At 36.6% G+C, this 21,233-nt stretch overlaps 1 protein-coding gene across 1 annotated transcript; it reads left to right on the top strand.

Annotated features, from left to right (window-relative positions):
- The first annotated feature begins 2,946 nt into the window (after positions 1-2,946).
- On the top strand, positions 2,947-19,477 carry LOC123322244 (chromodomain-helicase-DNA-binding protein 1). Its single transcript, XM_044910154.1, has 14 exons — positions 2,947-3,361; positions 4,361-4,487; positions 7,225-7,574; positions 9,679-10,008; positions 10,070-10,311; positions 10,371-10,484; positions 10,546-10,710; positions 12,997-13,776; positions 13,834-14,304; positions 14,365-15,744; positions 15,802-15,983; positions 16,085-16,193; positions 17,974-18,401; positions 18,459-19,477. Exons 2-14 carry the CDS (start codon positions 4,369-4,371, stop codon positions 18,679-18,681), a joined length of 4,893 nt encoding a protein of 1,630 aa, XP_044766089.1. The 5' UTR covers positions 2,947-3,361; positions 4,361-4,368; the 3' UTR covers positions 18,682-19,477.
- Positions 19,478-21,233: the final 1,756 nt, after the last annotated feature.

Here is a 21,233-nt window from a genome sequence, read left to right on the forward strand (position 1 = left end):
TTTTTTTGCATCGCGAACATTCAAACTGTCGTGGTCGATTCTGTTTCTGTTACTGCTTCTTATAAATCCTATAATTCATCTTACAATAAGAAGTTTTCCTCAATCTTTATAATTTATCTCAACTATTTCGAGTTAAATTTCCGACTATAATAATAATATTCCACCCAACTTATGTCTCGAACTTGAAAATTAAATCTGTATAGAAAAAAAACTCTACTTCTTTAAATTTCGCTGTTGTGCGGATTTTAGTTCTGCTAATTTAGTTAGTTAGTCTGGTTATATACATATTTTGAAATTCGTTGAAATGACCAAAGGAATGATGATGGTAGCGTGTATTTTAACTGTTTTTTTCTCAAAGGTGCAGTATTTACAGTTGGAATTTTTGCCAATTCTGTATAAAGTATTTTTTCACTAGTACTTCTCACGCCGAGAAGATTTCAGATATTTTTTAATCTAAATAGGAATTTTCTAACGAACTTATTGGCTTGCTGGCTTTGGAACTATAAATTTTCGCAAATCAATGAATTTATTGTGTTTATGGTTGTTTTGCGGAACCAACCTGAAGAAACCTCTATTTGAAGCATAGAATTTCTTCACCTTTCATCGGAAGATGACTAGATTGCCTAAAAGCTTTGATGTTTCTACATCGTGATTCGTAGCATTCGTAATTTTTAACGAAGCTTATCAGAGTATGCGTTGTGTACTGTCTTACACCATTCAACTTGAAAATAACGATTCGTTATATATCACGATACGGCAAAAGACCGTGTGAACCGTCTTTTATGTCCGAACTGTTTTTTTTTTTTTCAATTATTCGGATACATGTATTCTTAGTACCGCAAGATTTTGAGTTGTTACCGAGATACCAGAAAGTTGTTACGGTATTTGTGCCTTAAAGCATTGATGATGTGTGTATTGAAAATGAGTTTTTAGAAAAAACTGGAGAATTAGAACCCTCAATTGTTGTTCAAGCATTCACCTGTTCATTGAGAATTGATTGGTGCGATGCATTTGAAAATGTTAAATTTATTTTGCTTATTTATTTGCCACATTTGAAATTTGCTGTTATGATTCAATCCTATAGATCTGATGTGCAGATATATCTATGGAATTTTTTTATTTAAATAAGGGATCTGCAATAGTTTCTTTTAAAGCAGGTAATAATCTTAAGCTTTTCCATTATATGAAAGACTGATGTGAATTTTTTATTCTCAAAATTTGTGTTTTTTTTATTGAGGAGCTTTTTTGTTATCATATTGGAAATTCGGCACGTTTTCCCTTGTCCTGATGGCAATAATCAGTTCTGTGTTGTCAATTTTGAAATGATTCGTTGATTTTCCGCAACTTTCCCTTGCAGTTTCCACGCTACCTTTGATGTGGCGTTAAAGTTCTCTAAAGCTTCATGCCAATATTTCTGTTATCTCCTCACAAGTTTTAAATTTTTGTTCCTTTATCGATTATTGGGCAAGTAATGAAATTCATTGAGCTCATGTTTTCATAAGAAAACTCAGCAGGTGTTGATTTCCCATTATCATCGTGATATATTCCGATAAATGAACAATAGAGAGTTTCCTAAGAATTGCTTGCTAAGAGTCATATTGTAAAGTATTTCTATTCCAAGCTTTCAGCATTAATGACATGTTATCGAAATGACTGCTGATCAGTCTTGATTGAGAATTATTCCCAGATTTAAATCAGTTCCTTCATACTATAAACCTCAACCCTTGACGAAGAAACTGTCTTTGTCATCAGTGCTTCACTTTTTATGCTCACCCAGAATCCAAAGATCTGTCATTTTTGTATTCATGCGACACATTTTGACTCATTAGTTTTTCAGCCTTTTATCGCTCAAGACTCTGATCTGAGGTTTCTGTTTTTCAAATTTTCAAATCTGTGTCATCTTGTTGATCTGTCATACTGTCATTTTTTGTGTGTCTGATCATCAGTATATCTACTTTTGTGCAAGGATTCCTCTTTTTGTGGCCATTTTCAAGGTTTGTATGGGGAGCTAAGAGAAATTGTTTCGCGAATAATTTCATGGCTATTTTGCCAAGTCAAAGAACAATTTTCACGATGAATTAATAAAAACTGCCGAATTTCCTTGGAAAAACAAGTGGTTTTTCAGTTATCAGAAAATAATTTGAGTTGAAACAAGTCAAATCCTACGCATTCAATGAATTTCATGGACATTGCCTACATCAGAAGCCAATATTATATTAATTGTTCGATCTCCCAAGCAGCCATTTTCTTGTTGTTACGAAATATTCTATCTTACTGCGCATTATCCACGTAATTTTCGTGATATTTAGAGTAGAAATCAGCAATTTCTTTAGGAGATCATAACTTAGCCTCATGTAGAAAGATGCCCAACTTAATTTCTCTATAGCCGAAGAAATACCTAGAGGAAAAGATAATAATATCGAAAAATTGTTGAAGTGTACGTGCTCATTCTCGTCCACAAAATGGCGTACTCGAGTTCACTTCCTGTTTCTAGAAAATTCTTCTTAAAGAAAATCTGTTCGTACTTGAGCGCTACGAAGTTTAACCCATTTTATTTTCTGATAATTCTGAAGAGACTAATTTTTTTGTCATTTTTGGTATATACCATTTTCATCCCTTGAATGGAATAGCTCAATTTCAACGAAAAAAACACAAATTTTACAATATTCTGAAAGGACTCGAAATGTATTGAAAATTATCCATGAAAAATTATAATGTGATCTGTTGTGCCGAGCATATTTTGTATCTTTTTCATTAATAGTAAATTTTATAAAAAAAATGTGTAATCCTAGTGGTATTTTTGAATTTCCCTCCGTTCGAAACGGAAACAACACAACGCTCCATTACCAACGAATATCAACCTTATTGCCTGTGCCATAGAGTTCACATTGACGTCACATGTGTTTGTTCGACTGCGCAGAGGCTACATTGTTTGAGCTTCGCGCTTCTCCAAGGTGCAACGCAGTCAGATTTAAAGAAACATGGCTGCCGGCAGTCGATGAAGTGATCTGAAGTGTTCGTCAATAATTTGCGACTTAACCTAACGTGGTGGTGAATTATAATAATATAACCTAGAAGTGTTGCACTTTTATTAGAATTAAGAGGGTTTGTGTTCAATTAAACCCTTTTCTTCTCGATCTTTTGCATTTATTCTACCTGGGATATATTCTCACAAAATGGCGTCAACTAAATGAGCTCGGAATTTTTTCGATATTGAGGTGATTTGGGGGATAATTTTTAATTTTTTTATTAAACAAAGTGATGACGGTAATTATAAGTGACTCTATTGCGAATAGTGAAAACTCTTTGGACTTTGTGCAGTAAATATTCGAGAAATCCTGTTTTTCTAAGTCTGGCGAAGGTGAGTTACTATTATTATTAATTTTCTATTTATTAAAGGGTTGTTTTTCGCAAATAAATTGCTGTTCTTCATGCTCTTGATAATTTCATCAACCTCCTTCAATGATAAACCAAGGGCGTGGCTTCTGTGCCTTCTACAATATTTTACATATTTTCTTCATTATTTTTGTTTACAATTGGTTTTAGATTGTTTTCACCCTTTTGTAAGGGGTGTTCCACTGTTTTTGTTGCACCATATCATTCTATAAGCCTTAACCGATCCTAGTATGCAGAAAAATTCAACTTTTTTTATGTACCCATTTTAGTAATTTATGGATGAACTTGGGGTTTGTGTACTTCAGAAAAGCTTTAATGAACACATTGTTGTATACAGATGGTCCCTGAACTATTATAACTTGAATTTGTCTTGAAATATTTGCCGATTTGTCTCTAGTATTATATGCTTCTCGAACCTACCCAGCAATTAACGATAATTTTATATAGGGGGTGAGAAATTGAACGTTTTGATCTAGGAAGATCACTTCAAATCTTATAACCTTCCCTTCATTCTGTAAGATGTATTGATATCAGCCACATGTTATCTTCAATTGGTGTTCCATCAAAGTTTAATTAATCACCCTTTTCACCCCTCAGGTATATAATGTGTGACGAATATTAACCAGATTCGGTTTGTTAACCTTTTCCCTTTCAGATTGTTAAGAGATCATGATAGTTTGAAGGCAAGCTGCGGGATTTCTGGCGTTTTCAAGTGATATTTTGATGTTTATTCACGTGTTTTGTTAATTGATGAAAGAACAGATATAATTTTATTTAAGGGATGAAACAAAAACTGTGGTAAAGTTTGAACATTGTCCATCCACTTCATTGTGGGAGACTATAGGTTTTACATTAAGGTGTTTGTGTACCCTCAGCTTATATCATTCTGAAAGTAATTTGTGTATTCATGAGGTGTTATCACTAAATGACAGCCTGTTGATTTGCTTCTGTTATTTCGTTCTAGAAGTAATCATGTCGGATTCAGGATCAGGTTCTGATGACAGTAAGAGTGATTCTTCTTCAAATAATTCAGGATCAGGTTCGGATGACAGCAAAAGTGATACTTCTTCCAATAACTCAGGATCAGAGAGGTAAGAATAAGGGTTTAATGAGTGGAATTTTTTTCCTAAGAGAAGTGAGTATGTGATGAAAGAACATTAATAAGGTAAATAGATCGTGCTCTGTATTGAATATTTTTGGTGTATTTAATGGTGAACCAAGAAAAGGTGAGCAGGTTTATTTCTTTTAATATAATAGTTACTGCTTGAAAAAAAATAGAGGAATTGGGATTTCATACACTAAATACTCTGTTGATTCAGGTTAGTGAGAACATTTTCACTAGAAAAGCTATGCATATTTAGGCAATGGTTTGTTTTTTCACTTCAATTAATCAGCCTTCAGTGACAAACTTTGAGGGGATGAGATAAATTAAAAGAGATTTCTTATCAATTTTTATTAACTCTTTTTGTAAGTTCTACGGTGCTTGATACTTCATTAGTTAGATTCATATCTTACGGATTACAATCTAGATCTGGTTATTGTGTTAGGTCTATAATACAATTTCATTAAATTTAGATCAAATAATTATTCATTTATGTAGTTAGATGCTTTTAATTTTTTGAAGATTCATTTCTGCTTTCCTACGACATGATTTTGTACAAGGATTTACTTGAATTGTGAAAATAGATAGATTTAAAAAAAAAATCGAAATTCGAATTGACGTATTCAGAGCGCAAAAAATAATGATTTTCTGTGAAATAATTTTTTGTGTTGATATTTTTGCATTCTCTTCTGGTCTCTTTGGGAAGTGTCATATAGCCGAAAACATTTCAGGTTCTCAGCCTCTTGATAAATAATATTTTTGTTAACATAATATTTCTGTTTTGCTTTTTGTTGCTCTTGACAGAATCTCAACTTCTGAACCAATGGAATGAAGTGTCACTCTGGAATTCCTTCCAGACACTTTCAATGTAGTCCATAATAATTATTGAATGGAAGAAGGCAAACATTCCATTTAATAATAATAATATTAATATCTGTATTTATTAAAAGGAAAAAAAAAGAAATGAAGAATTTGTTGTTATTAATTCCATTAAACCTTATCATTATTTAAAGTTTTATACATGCACCTTCTGAAATGGTCCATTAACTTGAAAATTCAACTTGCTATAGAGTTTATTATTACGTGATGAAAGCTTCAAAAGTTGTGTTTTGTAAGTTTTTAGAATTAGTTATTATCTTGAATGGATTGATTTTTCTTGTTCAAATTCATATTGACATCTTATGCTTTCATCATCAAGTACAACATAAGCTTCATTAATTCTTAATAGTCTTCCTCATTATTCTGTTTGCCAAGAGATTCAAGAAATCGTTTAATGAAGAACATAGTAAGCAAATAGGTGAATATAATGTAAACTGAATGTTATTATGGCACTTTTTCATTAGAATCAATTGGTTTTTTTTAACTTGAAGAATGTACAATAATCAGTAGTTCGAATAAAGATAAAAGAAGAATAATTAAGCTTCAATGAATCGACACTTACCCAATACCTTGTCCTATTTTCCAGTAAATTTAGTGCTGCTTGCCATACATGTTTGGATTAAATATATACAAAACATTATTTTTACAGAAAAATCACAGCTGCTCGCTATGAATTCTGGAGTAATTCGATTTGGGGTAAAAAAGACTCACTACACGTTTGAGTGGTCGAAAGTAAAAATATAAACTTGAATTTATTGTATTGATTTCTGATAACCGCCAGTGATCATAGTAATCTGGCAGAAATTAATATTCTTCAAAATATAAAAAATTGCTTCAGGATACATGTATACAGGAAGTGTATAACAAATCTCTCTCGTCAAATAAAACTCGTTAGCTATTTTTCTTTAATTCGGTTAGGTCAGGTTACTGTTCTGAAATGAAAATTAATAGAGAAGCTTCTCGTTATTTATCTGTTTTCAAGTTCCACTTTACCTGATTATAAGTAATTTCAAGAAATATAAGGAAATTTTTATTTTTTTCGTCGTTTACAATCATTTTTTGTGCGATTTTATCTAATCTGAAGAGGATGAAGTATTTCGCACTTTCAGTAAATACTACCTAGGGTTCAATCAGATGTGTAGGAAAAATACTGTATGATACTGGATTTTTTGGCGTCATTATCAACTGTATTGTGCACGCAAATATTCAGTTGACTAATTCAATTTGTTCCATTTATCATGGAAAGATTTAATGGTATATTACCAGAAACGGTAAGTTTTAAGAAAAAACTGTATACTCCTGTTTCCTGAAACTCATTGTTTTTGAAAATATTATCTCATTTGAAAAATATAATTTTCCATGGATTTAAATGAGTTGTACTTCAAAAACGAGAAGGAATATGCATATAGCATTGACTAGAGAATATGCCTATATATAGGTAACAAAATTCAGTGATCTCGAACTAACCAGTCCAGAGTTGAAATATTAAAATAATATTTTTCTTAAAATTTCATCACCCTTCAACTATCAATTATTCTCAAGTATATTTAAACCTTAAAAGACATGACGCTTCATTCTGTTGGATAGAATTCGCCCATACATACTTAAATTGGAAAAATCCATTCACTCATTATCAGTGGATTAATTATGAATATGGAAAAATAATTGGTTTGACTCTATTTTAAGTGATTAAAGTAAACTAGTTCGGTTTTAACGTACCAGGTTTGAATTCAAGGAAAAATTGAATCATTTTCAGTACTACCCTAACATGTTCTTTTACTCATCGCCCACTTCAATCATGTCGACTATAAATATAGAAAAATTAGAAATGCACCTCCGATTTCTAGATACAACGATGGAAGTTCCTCCGATTCGGAAGAAGAACGGGAAATACCACCTCCCAGTAAAAAACTGGGAAGTCTTCGATCCGCACCGAAGAAAAAAATAACCAGGAGCACCAGAAGAACTAGATATAGTTCGGAAGAATCTAGCGTGGATTCAGATGAAGACACCAGGAGAATCGTGTCGAGACGCAAAGCTGCAACCGTCAGTTACAAAGAAGACAGCGAAGATAAGACAGATTCTGAGGATTATTTAGATTTGGACACCACAGCTCAGGAATCGTCTGAGCCTATAGTTGAGGAAAAAGTGGAAACGATTGAGAAAATATTGGGAATGAGGAAAGGGAAGAAAGGAGGTAATCCATCCACAATAATTTTATTGTCGGTATACAGGGTGACCCAAGGTTGTAAACGTGGTTCACAACCAAGTACTATCCAAGTTATCCACGTAATTTTTTTTTTCAAACAATAAGCCTGACAATGGGCATATCCTAAGAAACCTTACTAATATTATAAATGTGACAGGAGTGTTTGTATGTTTGTCTTTCCACAACTCAGGAACTAGATGTCCTATTCACTTAGAATTTATTAGATTAGATTTTCGTGTGACATACATGGTGAGTCATTGAATCGTACAAATATTTTAACAGTAGATTCTTGAAGTCAAAAGAAACACTTTTTCCTATACCATTTTTTCAAATTCGGCCTTGATAAAAAGATATAGCCATTTTAAGTTTTCATAATGAGCTATGTCACCCCTGGAGAATCAAAATTCTCTTCAGAATAACAAGCTAAATCTATAACACTACACATCTTTGGATCTTTTGAACAGAGTTGTATTCAGCCAAAGTACCCAATCTTCCGAATATCACAGATATTTTTTATTTTTGAACATCAAATTATTCTGAAAGGGAGAATTATATGAAGAATACTTTTATTTTACAAAACGTTCAAATATTCATTGGATAGCGTCCAATTTAATTTGGGTTCTTTGAATTTTTGGTATTTTTATGGTACGTAATGATCATGAGAAAAATGGAAGACGTGGGTGATATCTTATATTCGAAAAAGATTAATCAAATGAATGAAAAACTATATTCCGGAATTGATTTCATTCGATGAAACCGTTTGTGAGATGGAACTAAATTTTTTTTTATGGTTGTTCAACAGCCTCTACCTTTTAAACCGAGCTGATTCGGAAAAAATGGTAAGAGAAAAAGTGTTTCTTCTGACCTCAAGAATCTACTGTTGAAATATTTGTTCGAGCCAAAGACTCACCCTGTATAATAAAGAGATATTTTTCTAAAAAAATCGTGCATGAAGCTTTGGATTTCAGGTATTTTTGGCCGATGCTGGATGAACTATAAGAGATAGGAAAATGATCAAGTTCAATTTTGTAGAGCTCAAAATGTTCTATAGAAATATCTATCTAATTTTCGAGGATAATCAATCTTAATATTTTTGATTCAATCCAAAATAATGTTCTATTTGAATGTCTTTACATAACTCCGGAAACAGCTCTCCGATTTTGATGGGAATTTCACTATACTGTAGAGAATTTATTCGAGTAGGTTTTTGTGTGAAATAAATTTCTATATAATGAGGAAATGATTAAAAATATACTCGTGAGTGAATCAATTGATTTCACGCTTTTATTTTATTGCCGACGCTGGGTTATAAGAGATAGAGGAAAATTATCAAGTACAATTTTTTAAAGCTCAAGAAGTTCTATTGAAAAGTCCGCAAACACATTTCTTCAAATGTAACCCACGATAACCAATTTTAACATTTTCAAATCAATCCAAAATAATGTTCCATTTGAAAAAAGTTTCAGACAAATGGAATTATTTAATATGACAATGAATGCTTCCCTTAACTGCGGCATTTATTTCTAATGAAAAATGTTTTCTACAGCATTGTTTTCTGATATTTGGCGAGATATGTCAGGTTAAAGAAATACGAATTTAGGCAAGAAACGTGGCGGCAAATTCCAGGGGAGGTTATAGATGGGGCATGATCATTTCGATTTGGACTACAAACGGAACATCAACTTCGAAATGACCTGTATGTCAAAAAATTCCAATAAATCGACTGAAAAAGATATGGTTGAGTTATGTTCAATGGTTCTGAAGTTATGAATATATTGGCATCAGTCAAAAACTAAGGCATATAAGTCTATGGAATTGGGGTGTTTATATTGAAAATTCAGTGGCAAAACCAAAAATGCATTTAAAGTTTGGCTTATCCCTTTAAAGAACCGAACCCATGGGCATTTTATTTTCGGACATCTTTTACACATATGAAAATATTTTAAGGATATCTCTCATTGTCGTGCCTAATGTTTGAAAAAAGATTAAGTGATAGCTTGGATGGAAATAAAATTTATGTACCATCTTCATCACCTGGGTCACCCCTGTAAGCTTCGAACAGTCGATATTTCATTGAATCCGATCGTTTCAGTAACTGGAAATATCACCACGACGTATTACATTGAAGAGAACGGTGATCCTAACGATGGGGCAGAATCTTTACCTGACGAAGAATTAGAAATGCAGTATCTGATCAAATGGAAGGATTGGGCGCATATTCACAACACGTGGGAGTCGGAAAACTCCTTGAGGGAACAAAAGGTGAAAGGTATCAAAAAGTTGGAGAATTACATAAGGAAGGAGAGCGACATATCGCATTGGAGGAGATATGCCACCCCCGAAGACGTTGAATATTACGAGTGCCAGAGCGAGCTCAATCAAGAGTTGAACAAGAGTTACAATAATGTTGAAAGAATTATAGGTAAGCCATAGTTGCTTGGTCTCGTTTTTTACAAAAACCCTCAAATCTTTTTCGTTTGAAGCTAAGGCAGAAAAACCCGAAGGTGGTTTAGATTACTACATTAAATGGGAGAGTTTACCGTACGCCGATGCTACTTGGGAAGATGCCGCTCTGATCCAGCAGAAGTGGCCCAAGAAAATCGAAGAATTCGAAGATAGGGAACAGTCCAAAAGGACGCCCACAAGACATTGCAAAGTTTTAAGGCACAGACCGAAGTTTCACGAGGTGAAATCACAACCCGAGTACATGATGGGAACAGAAAAGGTTAATAAACATTTTAAACTTTAAGTTAATTTTCCTTATTTTTATTTTTTTGAACTCAGAATCTGGTTTTGAGAGACTACCAAATGGACGGGCTCAACTGGATGATTCACGCTTGGTCGAAAGAAAATTCCGTCATCCTCGCAGATGAGATGGGTTTAGGTAAAACTATACAGGTAAAGTAACATCGGTCGTGTTGAAAAAATCGATTATATCAGGTTTGACTTTTTTTTTCAGACTATCTGTTTCTTGTATTATTTGTTCAATACTCATCAACTCCATGGTCCGTTTTTATGCGTCGTTCCGTTGTCGACGATGACGTCTTGGCAGAGGGAGTTTGCGCAATGGGCCCCCGAAATGAACTTCGTTACTTACTTGGGCGACGTCAACTCCAGAGATAGGGTAAGTTTTGTTGGATCTTCGATACCTGGCACCCTGGTGAGAAGCTTTTTCACAAATGTAGTTGTGGAAGAGCTATAAGTCGCAATTTTTAAGCTGTGGAACTAAACTGCTCCACATGAGTTAGGGATATTGACTTAAATGGCAAAAAATATAGTTAAAATAAGATTTTTGTGATGTAAATTCATGTTAATATGATTTCAAGTTGCAAATTAATTTTAGCCTGTAGGTCTGCAGCGTATATAGGGTGGTTAAGAAAAATCGAGTAAAATAACGAAATTTTATCCCCAGAGAATTCATACATTTTAAGACTATCAATACAATGTATGACCTCCACGGGCATCAATAACAGCTTGACATCTTCTTTGCATACTACACACGAGGTTGTTGAACATTTCTTGAGGAATTTGGTTCCATAAACGGGGCAGAAGCTCTCTCAGATCATTTAAGGATTCTGGGGTAGGTTGATGATTATCTAATCTTCTTTGGAGCATATCCCATGCATGTTCTATGCAATTCAAATCTGGTGAGTGCGGAGGTATTAGTAAATGTGGAATACCAAGCTCCTCGCGCGCATTCTCAACTATGGCTGCACGGTGCGGTCTAGCGTTATTGTCTAGAAATTGAAAAGTTTCACCAATAGCAGCGTGAAAATTTGTCACAACATTGTCAATGACACGCTCCCTATAGTGTAAGGCTGTCCCAGGACAAATGTGTAGATCTGTGCGCCCGTTGAAACATATCCCGGCCCATACCATAACACTACCCCCTCGGAATGGATAGACTTCTTGGACATAGCGACGATTGTCCATACCCTTATTTTTCGAGAATCTGAAAATCGTTCATATCTGGATTCATCTGTGAAAAGGACACTACGCCATTGATCGTTCCAATTGATATGTTGCATTGCCCATTCCAGTCTTTGACGCTTATGGTCACGTGTTAATGGAACTCCTCTTAATGGACGTCTCGAACCTAGATTCACCTCTCTCAAACGTCGTCTGATGGTTTCTATGGAAACTTGGACCCCATCTGCATTTTGAAGAGTATTCCGTAACATTTTACACGTAGATGTAGGGTTTCTTCTCGCCGAAACAGTGATGAAACGATCCTGAGCAGGTGTTGTTTTTCGTCGCCCACCAAGCCTTGGTCTTTCCAACACGGAACATGTCTCCCTGGACCTATTCCACTTTGTACCTTCCGCTACAACAACCTGAGTTAAACTACCCTGTAACATTCCGATAGCCCTATTCACCTCAGCGTTTGTTAATTTACGTCTTGCCATTTTCAGAAAACTCGTTTCAAATCGAAGCCGTTGATAAACTGACTTCATTTCAAAATAAGAACATACATGAAGCATATGCAAAGAACCAGACTTCAGAAAAAAGGCGACCAGATTGACGAAATGTCTCATACTGATTTTTATTGGATCGATTCAAGTTGTTATTGAGTTTTAAATGATTTTACAGCGATTTTCTCGAAGATTACATACTTTTAAAAACGATTGAATACGATATCCCTAACTCTTGTGGAGCAGCTTAGTTCTAACCCTGTATAGTTTTTCATTTATTTGATGAATCTTTTTCGAACACAAGATATCACTCAAGTCTTCCAGTTTTCTCATTATGACCATTACGTACCATACAAATACCAAAAATTCAAAAAACCCAACTTTTGAAAAGTTGGAAGCTATCTGTGGAATATTTGAACGTTCTGTAAAATAAAAGTATTCTCTCGTATAATAGTGTTATATTCAAAAAATTGGCTAGTTTGGCTGAATGCAGCTCTGTGTAAAAGATCCACAGATGTGTAGTGTCATAGATTTAGCTTGTTATTCTGAGGGGAATTTTGTTTCTCCAGGGGTGGCATAGCTCATTATCAAAACTTGAAATGGCTATATGTTTTTATCAGGACCGAATAGGAATAGTACGGGAAAAAAGTGTTTCTTTAGGTCTCAAGAAACTACTGTTAGAATAATTGTACGTCGTAGAATCACCCTGTATGCATGTACGAAAATTATGCACTTCAATTTGTGGGCAGTGATCTTCTTACTTGGTGCTACACATCCCAACCCTGTATTTCAGATAATTGAACTCCTAGTAATTTTTATATTTTCTTGTCGACACATTTAAATTTCAATAAACAAATCTCATAAAATCCTTCACATTTTTCGGTCAAAGAAGTGCCGAAGACGAAAATCCAACATCTCTGCATGGGTTTAACCGAATTGTTTTTCATTCTTGCCTTCAACAATTTGGTCCAAGGGAATTAAAAACGAACTTTCTTCAGATTCGCCAATACGAGTGGTGCTACGAAGGATCCAAACGATTGAAATTCAACGCGATCCTAACCACGTACGAAATCGTCCTCAAGGACAAAGCATTCTTGGGCAGCATAAGCTGGGCCGTGTTACTGGTGGACGAAGCCCACCGTCTAAAAAACGACGATTCCCTGCTGTACAAGGCCCTTACAGAGTTCGACACCAATCACCGTCTCCTCATCACCGGCACGCCGTTGCAGAACAGCCTGAAGGAGCTGTGGGCCCTGCTGCACTTCATCATGCCTGAAAAGTTCGTCAGCTGGGAGGAGTTCGAGAAGGAGCACGAGAACACGGAAACGAAGGGCTATGGGCGACTTCACGCGCAGCTCGAACCCTACATACTGCGGAGGGTGAAGAAGGACGTCGAGAAATCGCTTCCGGCTAAAGTCGAACAAATTCTCAGGGTGGAAATGACCTCCATACAGAAACAGTACTATAAGTGGATACTGACAAAAAATTTCAACGCCTTGCGGAAAGGTGTCAAGGGTTCGTCCACGACTTTCCTGAACATCGTGATCGAACTGAAGAAGTGTTGCAATCACGCGTCTCTCACCAAACCGACGGAATACGAGAACCACGCGACGCAACAGGACCATCTACAGACCCTACTTCGTGGCTCCGGAAAATTGGTATTATTGGACAAATTGTTGACCAGATTGAAGGAAACCGGACACAGGGTCCTTATTTTCTCACAGATGGTTAGGATGTTGGACATACTGGCGGAGTACCTGCAGCTACGTCATTTCCAGGTATGTAACCTGAATTTTCCGGTTTAAACAAGGTTTTATCGTTTTTATTTTCGGCAGTTCCAAAGGCTCGATGGTGGAATCAAGGGCGAACTGAGGAGACAAGCGTTGGATCATTTCAACGCCGAAGGGTCCCAGGACTTCTGTTTTTTGCTGTCTACGAGGGCGGGAGGTCTTGGTATCAATTTGGCAACAGCCGATACAGTTATTATATTCGATTCCGATTGGAATCCCCAAAATGATCTTCAAGCTCAGGCCAGAGCCCATAGGATAGGCCAGAAGAATCAAGTTAACATTTATCGGTTAGTCACTGCAAGATCTGTCGAAGAAGAAATCGTGGAGAGAGCCAAACAGAAAATGGTGTTGGATCATTTGGTCATACAGAGAATGGATACAACTGGACGCACAGTTTTGGACAAAAAGGGCGGTAGCGCCAACACTACCCCTTTCAATAAGGAAGATCTGACGGCTATTTTGAAATTCGGGGCAGAAGAATTGTTCAAAGACGAGGATGATGAAGAAGAACCCAACGTAAGTACTCTTTATCATTCACTTCTTCCTAATCCATATTAAATCTTGTAATTTTTGCAGTGTGATATTGATGAAATTTTGAGAAGGGCAGAAACTAGAGATGAGGCTCCTACGATGGTGGGGGATGAACTGCTCTCCGCATTTAAAGTGGCAAGTTTCGCCGCGTTCGAAGAAGACACAGAACCTAGTCCGATAACAACGGCGGCCGACGAAGAGAGCAAAGATTGGGACGAGATCATCCCGGAAAAAATGCGAAAGAAGGTCGAGGAAGAGGAGAAATCGAAAGAGATGGAAGATCTGTACCTGCCGCCGAGGTCCCGTAAGACCCTGCAGCAGATCAACCAAACGGAAAGCGACGCCGATGAGAACAAGGCGAAGAGAAAGAGGAAAAAGGACGAAGATGGCTCGGGGTCGAGCGGTGAGGAAGAGAGCGACGATGAGCGTCCTAGAAAACGCGGCAGGCCCCCCACGTCGGCCAAGGAGAAGATAAAGAATTTCACTGATGCCGAGGTTAGACGGTTCGTCAAGAGTTACAAGAAGTTCAGTGCCCCTTTGAAACGCTTGGAAGCTGTAGCTTGCGATGCTGAGTTACAAGAGAAACCCCTCGCTGAGCTGCGTAAGCTGGGCGAACTGTTACATGAGAGGTGTCGTACCTATATGTACGAGCAGGCTAAAGAAAATAATAGCGCTGGAAACGATGAAGATGGTAAGGGGAAAAAGAGGAACAGAGGTCCTTCCTTCAAATTGGGAGGCGTCTCCATAAACGCCAAGACAATGTTGCAGTGCGAAGAAGAACTTCAACCTCTCGATGAAGTTCTTCCATCGGATCCCCAAGAAAGATCCAGGTGGACTCTGCAAGCTAAAACAAAACCCGCCCATTTCGACGTCGACTGGGGCATAAACGAAGATTCGAAACTTCTACAGGGTATCCACCTTTATGGTATGGGTTCGTGGGAACAAATAAAATTAGATCCCTCTTTCGGTATTGGTGATAAAATTCTTTCGAACGAAGATAAGAAGCCCCAGGCCAAACATCTTCAAACCAGAGCCGAATACCTCTTGAAAGTACTTAAGAAACAGTTGGATCAAAATAAGGGTGTTCCAAAGCCGAAACGGCAAAGGAAAGTCAAGGAGACCAAAGCTCTGACTAAGGAAATCATCGAAGAGGACAACATAAGCTCGAACGAAGAAAGTTCCAGCAAAACTGTCACTTCGAGCCATAATGTAAGTTCGACTGTTCCGAAAAAGACAAAGGCCAAAAAAGATGAGGAGGTCGTCAAGGAAGAGGACAATTCTCTCGTGGAGAAACCTGAGAAGGAGAAGAAGAAGAAAAAAGAAAAGAAAGAGAAGAAGTCTGCCGGTCCGATGCATTTCACAGCTAACAACGAACCTAGGGCTTTGAATGTGATGGGGGATCTTGATCCGGCAACATTCACTGAGGTAGGTCATACACTTGTGTGGAGTAATATTTGTTTAATATGATCTATTTTTTTTTAGTGTAAAGAAAAGATGCGTCCCGTCAAAAAGGCACTGAAAGCTTTAGACAATCCAGATCAATCTTTACCCGAGGCAGAACAGGTCAACAATACCCGATTATGCCTTCTACAGATTGGCGAACAAATAAACACGTGTCTGAAGGAATATAAGAACGATCCAGAAAAGGCGAAAGAATGGAGAAGGTAAATTTTTATTTATAATAATAGTAGTTAATCAACAATCACTTCACTATTTTCACTATAATATGAAATTGCACCTGTAAATATGATTATTATTTTTGCAGCAATTTGTGGCATTTCGTTTCCAAATTCACCGAGTACGACTCCAAGAAGTTATACAAATTGTACAAAAAAGCTTGCCAGAAGTCTGAGAAGGGAGAATCGAAGAATGAGGTATGTTTTAAGCCTATTTTTTATAGTCCAGTAAATCGCCTCAGAATTTTTTGAACATGCAAATAAGTCATCATTTAAAAATTTACCTTATCAATGTGTGCTCTTAATTTGTGTATGGGTGAAAACAACCCTTATCTATGAAAAATTCTAAGGATTCAAGCTTTTGATAAAATGTGAGCTAATTGAAATATGCCAATAGGAGTTTATTTCATGTTGTAAGCAACTTTCCTTCAAGGGGAATTTACCATTTACCTGACTAATGAAGCATATAATCTCCTATGAAGGGGTAGCCACAATTAATTGATACATTCACCATTTCAAGTTCCTCAGACCTGCCTCATTGTTTTGATATTATAAAAGTTTGTATTGCTCTCTTTCAAAAGGATATATACAGGGCAAGACTTGTACATATATTTTAACAGTAGATTCCTCAGGTCAAAAGAAACATTTTCTTGCGATTTGGCCTAGATGAAAGGATACAGCCATTTTGAGTCTTCATATTGAGCTATGCCACCTCCGGAAAATCAAAATTCCCACACAAAGTTGCATTCGGCCAAAGTAGTTTTTATGTTTTTTTGTAATACATGTAACAGATCATAGAAATTAATTACTCACCATTTCAGAGATATAGAGAATAGTCGGTGTTTTTTTGAAAGAGACCCTAAATTTTTCAATGCGGTTTTTAGTCGCAGATTTTCGTTACCACTTTTTCAAAAGCTGTTTCCAAGATGTTTTTAGTTTTTCGACTTCATTCTCGCACCTTATGCATAAATATCATTTTGTGTCCATTGTGTAACCTTCTTCAATAAAGATAATATGAGAATTCTATGAAAAATACTCATAAATTGAATCAAAACTCCTATAAAAACGCGAACATAGCACGAACTCGAGGGTGCACTAAAATATGTCTAATATATGTAAGATTTATATATAAGGTGTCCCATGTCAAGAATGAATGAATTTGAAACGGATGTCATTTTTAACTGGCAACGAGATGCTTTTACTGTGCTGCTAAAGAACTGCTTCAAAACATATAGGGTGTCCCATATAAAAAAACACCGACTCTCCTCTACCACTCTGAAATGGTAATGAATTTCTATGATCCATTAAAAGTATCAAGTAAAAGATTCAAATTACTGAAAAAATTTTTAAGGAATTTTTGGAATACTTCGAACATAATAAATAAACGAAAGTCTTATAGACACCTGTACCAGTCAAAGACTCGCTCTGTATTTATTCAGTGATAATAATAGTGGGTGTTCTGTTTCCTTTGTCACTAAGTATAGTTTGTTTGGTTTTCAATAAGCTATAATGTTGCAGTTCAGTTTTAGAGTAATTCGTGGAAAATACTCTTTTCTTTATGACTGACCACCTGTTAAATAACCAGTGGTAAATTGGACTTACTGATTGTTTCCTGTGCAGCAAGTGCAGGAGATAAGGTCCTAGGAAACACAACACTCACTATTCGTATGGTGAGAGGGACTCATTCCTCTGGCGAAATTGTGGCATTTTTGTCAACTTGTCCCAGGGTCTTGGTCTCTCCAACTGCATGCTATGAATAATGGGCTTCAAGGTCTAGAGGCTTTTCTTTAAAGAAAAAGCACTAGGGCTAGTGCCTTTTGTGCAATTTTTGTCGGCTATCAACATTTGAAGTAAATTTATTAATGTTCCAAGAATCACCAGGCGATTACCTTCATTTACTGTACCAGTACCAAGAAAATATTGGGTTATTTCTTTTTTATTCGGCATGATTTTCATTCGATCAATCTCCAATTTTCAGGATGCAAACGCGTCATCGTCCAGGGAAAGATCGAAGTCCGAGAGCAGAGAAGAAAAAGATTCGTACAAACGAAAATTAGATGACGATAGTGATAAAGAGGAACGAACCAGTAAAAAGCACCATGGCGATAAGAAGGATAAAAAAGACAAGAAAAAATCGCGCGACGCGGACGGCAGCGGCAAGCACGACGATGATTCTCTGCGTTTTAGCAGAAAACCAAGCGGTTCTCCGTCGTCTGGATCGAAGTCCGGATACAGACACGAACAGGGAGACAGATCAAACTATACCCCCGAACATGATCGATGGAGCGGAGGAAGTGGCAGCGGCCAAGGGAGAGACGGGAGGTTCTCCGGCGATCATAAGAGGGATAGATTCGATTATCAGAGGACGGGTTATCACAGGGACAGGGAATATCGGGGTGATAAGAGGTAAGTTGTCGAGATAACCTTTGAGGGAATTTTTATTCAATACCTTTGACGTTCCAGGTCAGGGGAAGAATGGAGGCAGTATCCGAGAGGTCGGGAAGGCATGCCCTCCTATGGCACACCAGGCAGGCCACCCATGTACCCCGCCCATTTCCCCGGAAACTTCGGTCCCCCCATGTACCCCCCGGAACCTCAATTCCCCAGGGATAGCAGGTATTCGCCTGGCGAATGGCGACCTTCGGAGAGGGACTATCGCAGGGAATACGACAGGCGTCAGCAGTAAACCCCAGCCCCCCCCCTTGTGAATGTTTTTGTACAAAGACTCAAGTTGAATGTTCTGCCTTGTTAAAGCAGATCTGGTGAATTTCTTTGGAATTATCTATTAAGTTTGGTTCGTTTTCTTGTGCATCAGGAAATTTTTTACCTCATAAATACTTACCCCCTCCCCCCCGGTTCATGATTGGTTGGTTTGCAATCATTTATTTCGTCTTTATTGAATTGAATTTTCGCGAGTTTCTTCGAAGTTCCCGAGTTGATTGAAAATTTCCATAAATTGTTGGGCGATGTTTGTGATGTTTCTTTGAAATCTGTTAATTTTAAGGTTCATGAATATTCATTGATATGTGATTTTTGTAAAAATGTGTAAATTACAATCCAGTTTTTTTAACGTTCATATCTCTAACATCATACAGTTATTTATTTATTGAATTTAAAAGAAGTACTTGGATGTTTCATGATTAACCTAATGAAGCATGGGCAAAATGTATTTTCTATGTCTTGTTAGACAGATCAGCGTATATCACTCTGTTGATGATAATTCTCGAGTGGTTTTCCTTCTACCCCATGTGCATTTGATTACCAAAAAGTTTTTTAAATAATGAATATATTTAATTTTAAATAAAAACTATATTAACTCTTTGTGGTGTGAAGATATGTTATTGTAGAATTATTTTATTTGAAGACTGCAAAGAGTTAAGAGGCGGCTGTGTTTTGCCAACATTGTTAGAATGTGAAGGCCTATCAACATTGTAAATGACAACCTGCTGTAAATACTTAGATGAAGAATATCTTTTGATAAATTGTGTTTTATTTATTTTTTTATTCAATACTTGACTTCAGTAGGAATGGTAATTTTCAACACTGTATCGCCATTTCGACCGGCCAGATTTTCAATAATTTTGGGTGTATTTTGCGACAAAACACTGAAGTAACATCGAAATCGCCTACTAATTCTAAGCCAACGGATTTCGCTGGCAGTTCATGGGAATTTTATCTTCACGTGTGGGATATTTCAATTAGGGGTTACCAATTCATTTTTCCAGAAACTTTCGGGTCTTCGTGGGAAATAAATCTCATCCTCCAAACAATTCCCTAGCATTCACAGAAGTAGGTGAAGGTGAAGAGTAATGAATTCAGGAAAGCTGGATGTCATGATACGTATTAAAATTTGATAAATACATTTTGATAGATCTAGTTCAGGCCTGAAAACAATTCCAATGTAAAAGCGATATGTAGATTGACGCGCCATCTGGGATCTGACAATGAAAATTCTATGACAGCCGTGCAGATTGCTTGTCAGTTCTGCTACCCACCTAGTGTGGTCCAATAAACATCTGATAGGTGGCGCCACCCGTGTACATAATACTCACTGTCCGACTCCTCCAGCCTTTAAGTATAGCACTTTTCAGTAGCATAATCACTTGGGCCCCGTGCGCGGCCATGGAAGTATCTATGGATGCTGGTAAGTTGTAAGCGGTAAGTCCTCGAAGATAGCTACTCCGTAGCTGTCTTGGGGCACGCAGACTTCGACTTCTTGGTCGAGCTCACTCTTTGCTTTGACCTAAGGAGTGGGGTAGTCGACTTTTTCGCTTTCGATGCGCATGTCATGCTGACAGAATATTTCAAATTAATCAAAATAATTTTCCGCCATATTTGTTTTGTCTCACGGTCGATTGAGTTGAATTACTTTTCGGACGGCCCCTGTATATTCTAAACGAAATTATTTTTTGCTTGCCCCCGTATAAATTTGGAATAATACTTTTTGGACGACCCCCGTATAAATTAAGGTCGAAATACTTTTTTGGTTGCCCCCGTATATTCCGTCGCGATTTCGACCGGCTCCGAAAGAGCGACGGCAGCGCCACATTTTCAGTTCATTTTGACCGAATTTTGCGGCAAAACGCTGAACTAACGGCAAAATCGCCTACTAATTCTGACCCCTCAGGATTTCGCTGGCATTTCATGGGCAGATGCATGGGAATTTTATAAGGAAATTTTTATTCGAATGATTTTTTTTTTGCTTTTACTTCACGTGGGGCATTCCAAATAGGATTGAATCGATTTATTTCCCACTAATTTTTTAAATTTTTCGAAGTTCTGGGCTTTATGAAAGAAATTTACCCGGATGATTTTTTTTCGTTTCCTCCACGTATAGGTTTTCAAATAGGGCTGAATTGAATATTTCAGATAGGGCTGAATTGAATATATTCTTTTAAATATTTTTAAAATATTATTTGTGGTTTTGGCAATTTTCACTTCACTTCAAATACTTACTTTCAATTCACGTAGGGGATTTGAAATAGGGTTGAATCAAATTATTACCTCAATTTTTCCAGAAATTTCTTGTTCTTTTTCGCATATTGGAATTTTATGAAGGAAATTTTTCACATGGGAGTATCCAAATAATCCCACATGAAGTGGGAGTAAATTTTATTTATAAATTCATCGAAGTAAAAATATCCTACATAAAACCCGAAGAACTAGGAAATTTCTGGAAAATACGAGGAAATCCCTCACGTGAAGTGAGAGCAAAAAAAACTATTGGAGTAAAAAATT

Source organism: Coccinella septempunctata, chromosome X, assembly GCF_907165205.1.
Source record: "Coccinella septempunctata chromosome X, icCocSept1.1, whole genome shotgun sequence".
NCBI lineage: Eukaryota > Metazoa > Arthropoda > Insecta > Coleoptera > Coccinellidae > Coccinella > Coccinella septempunctata.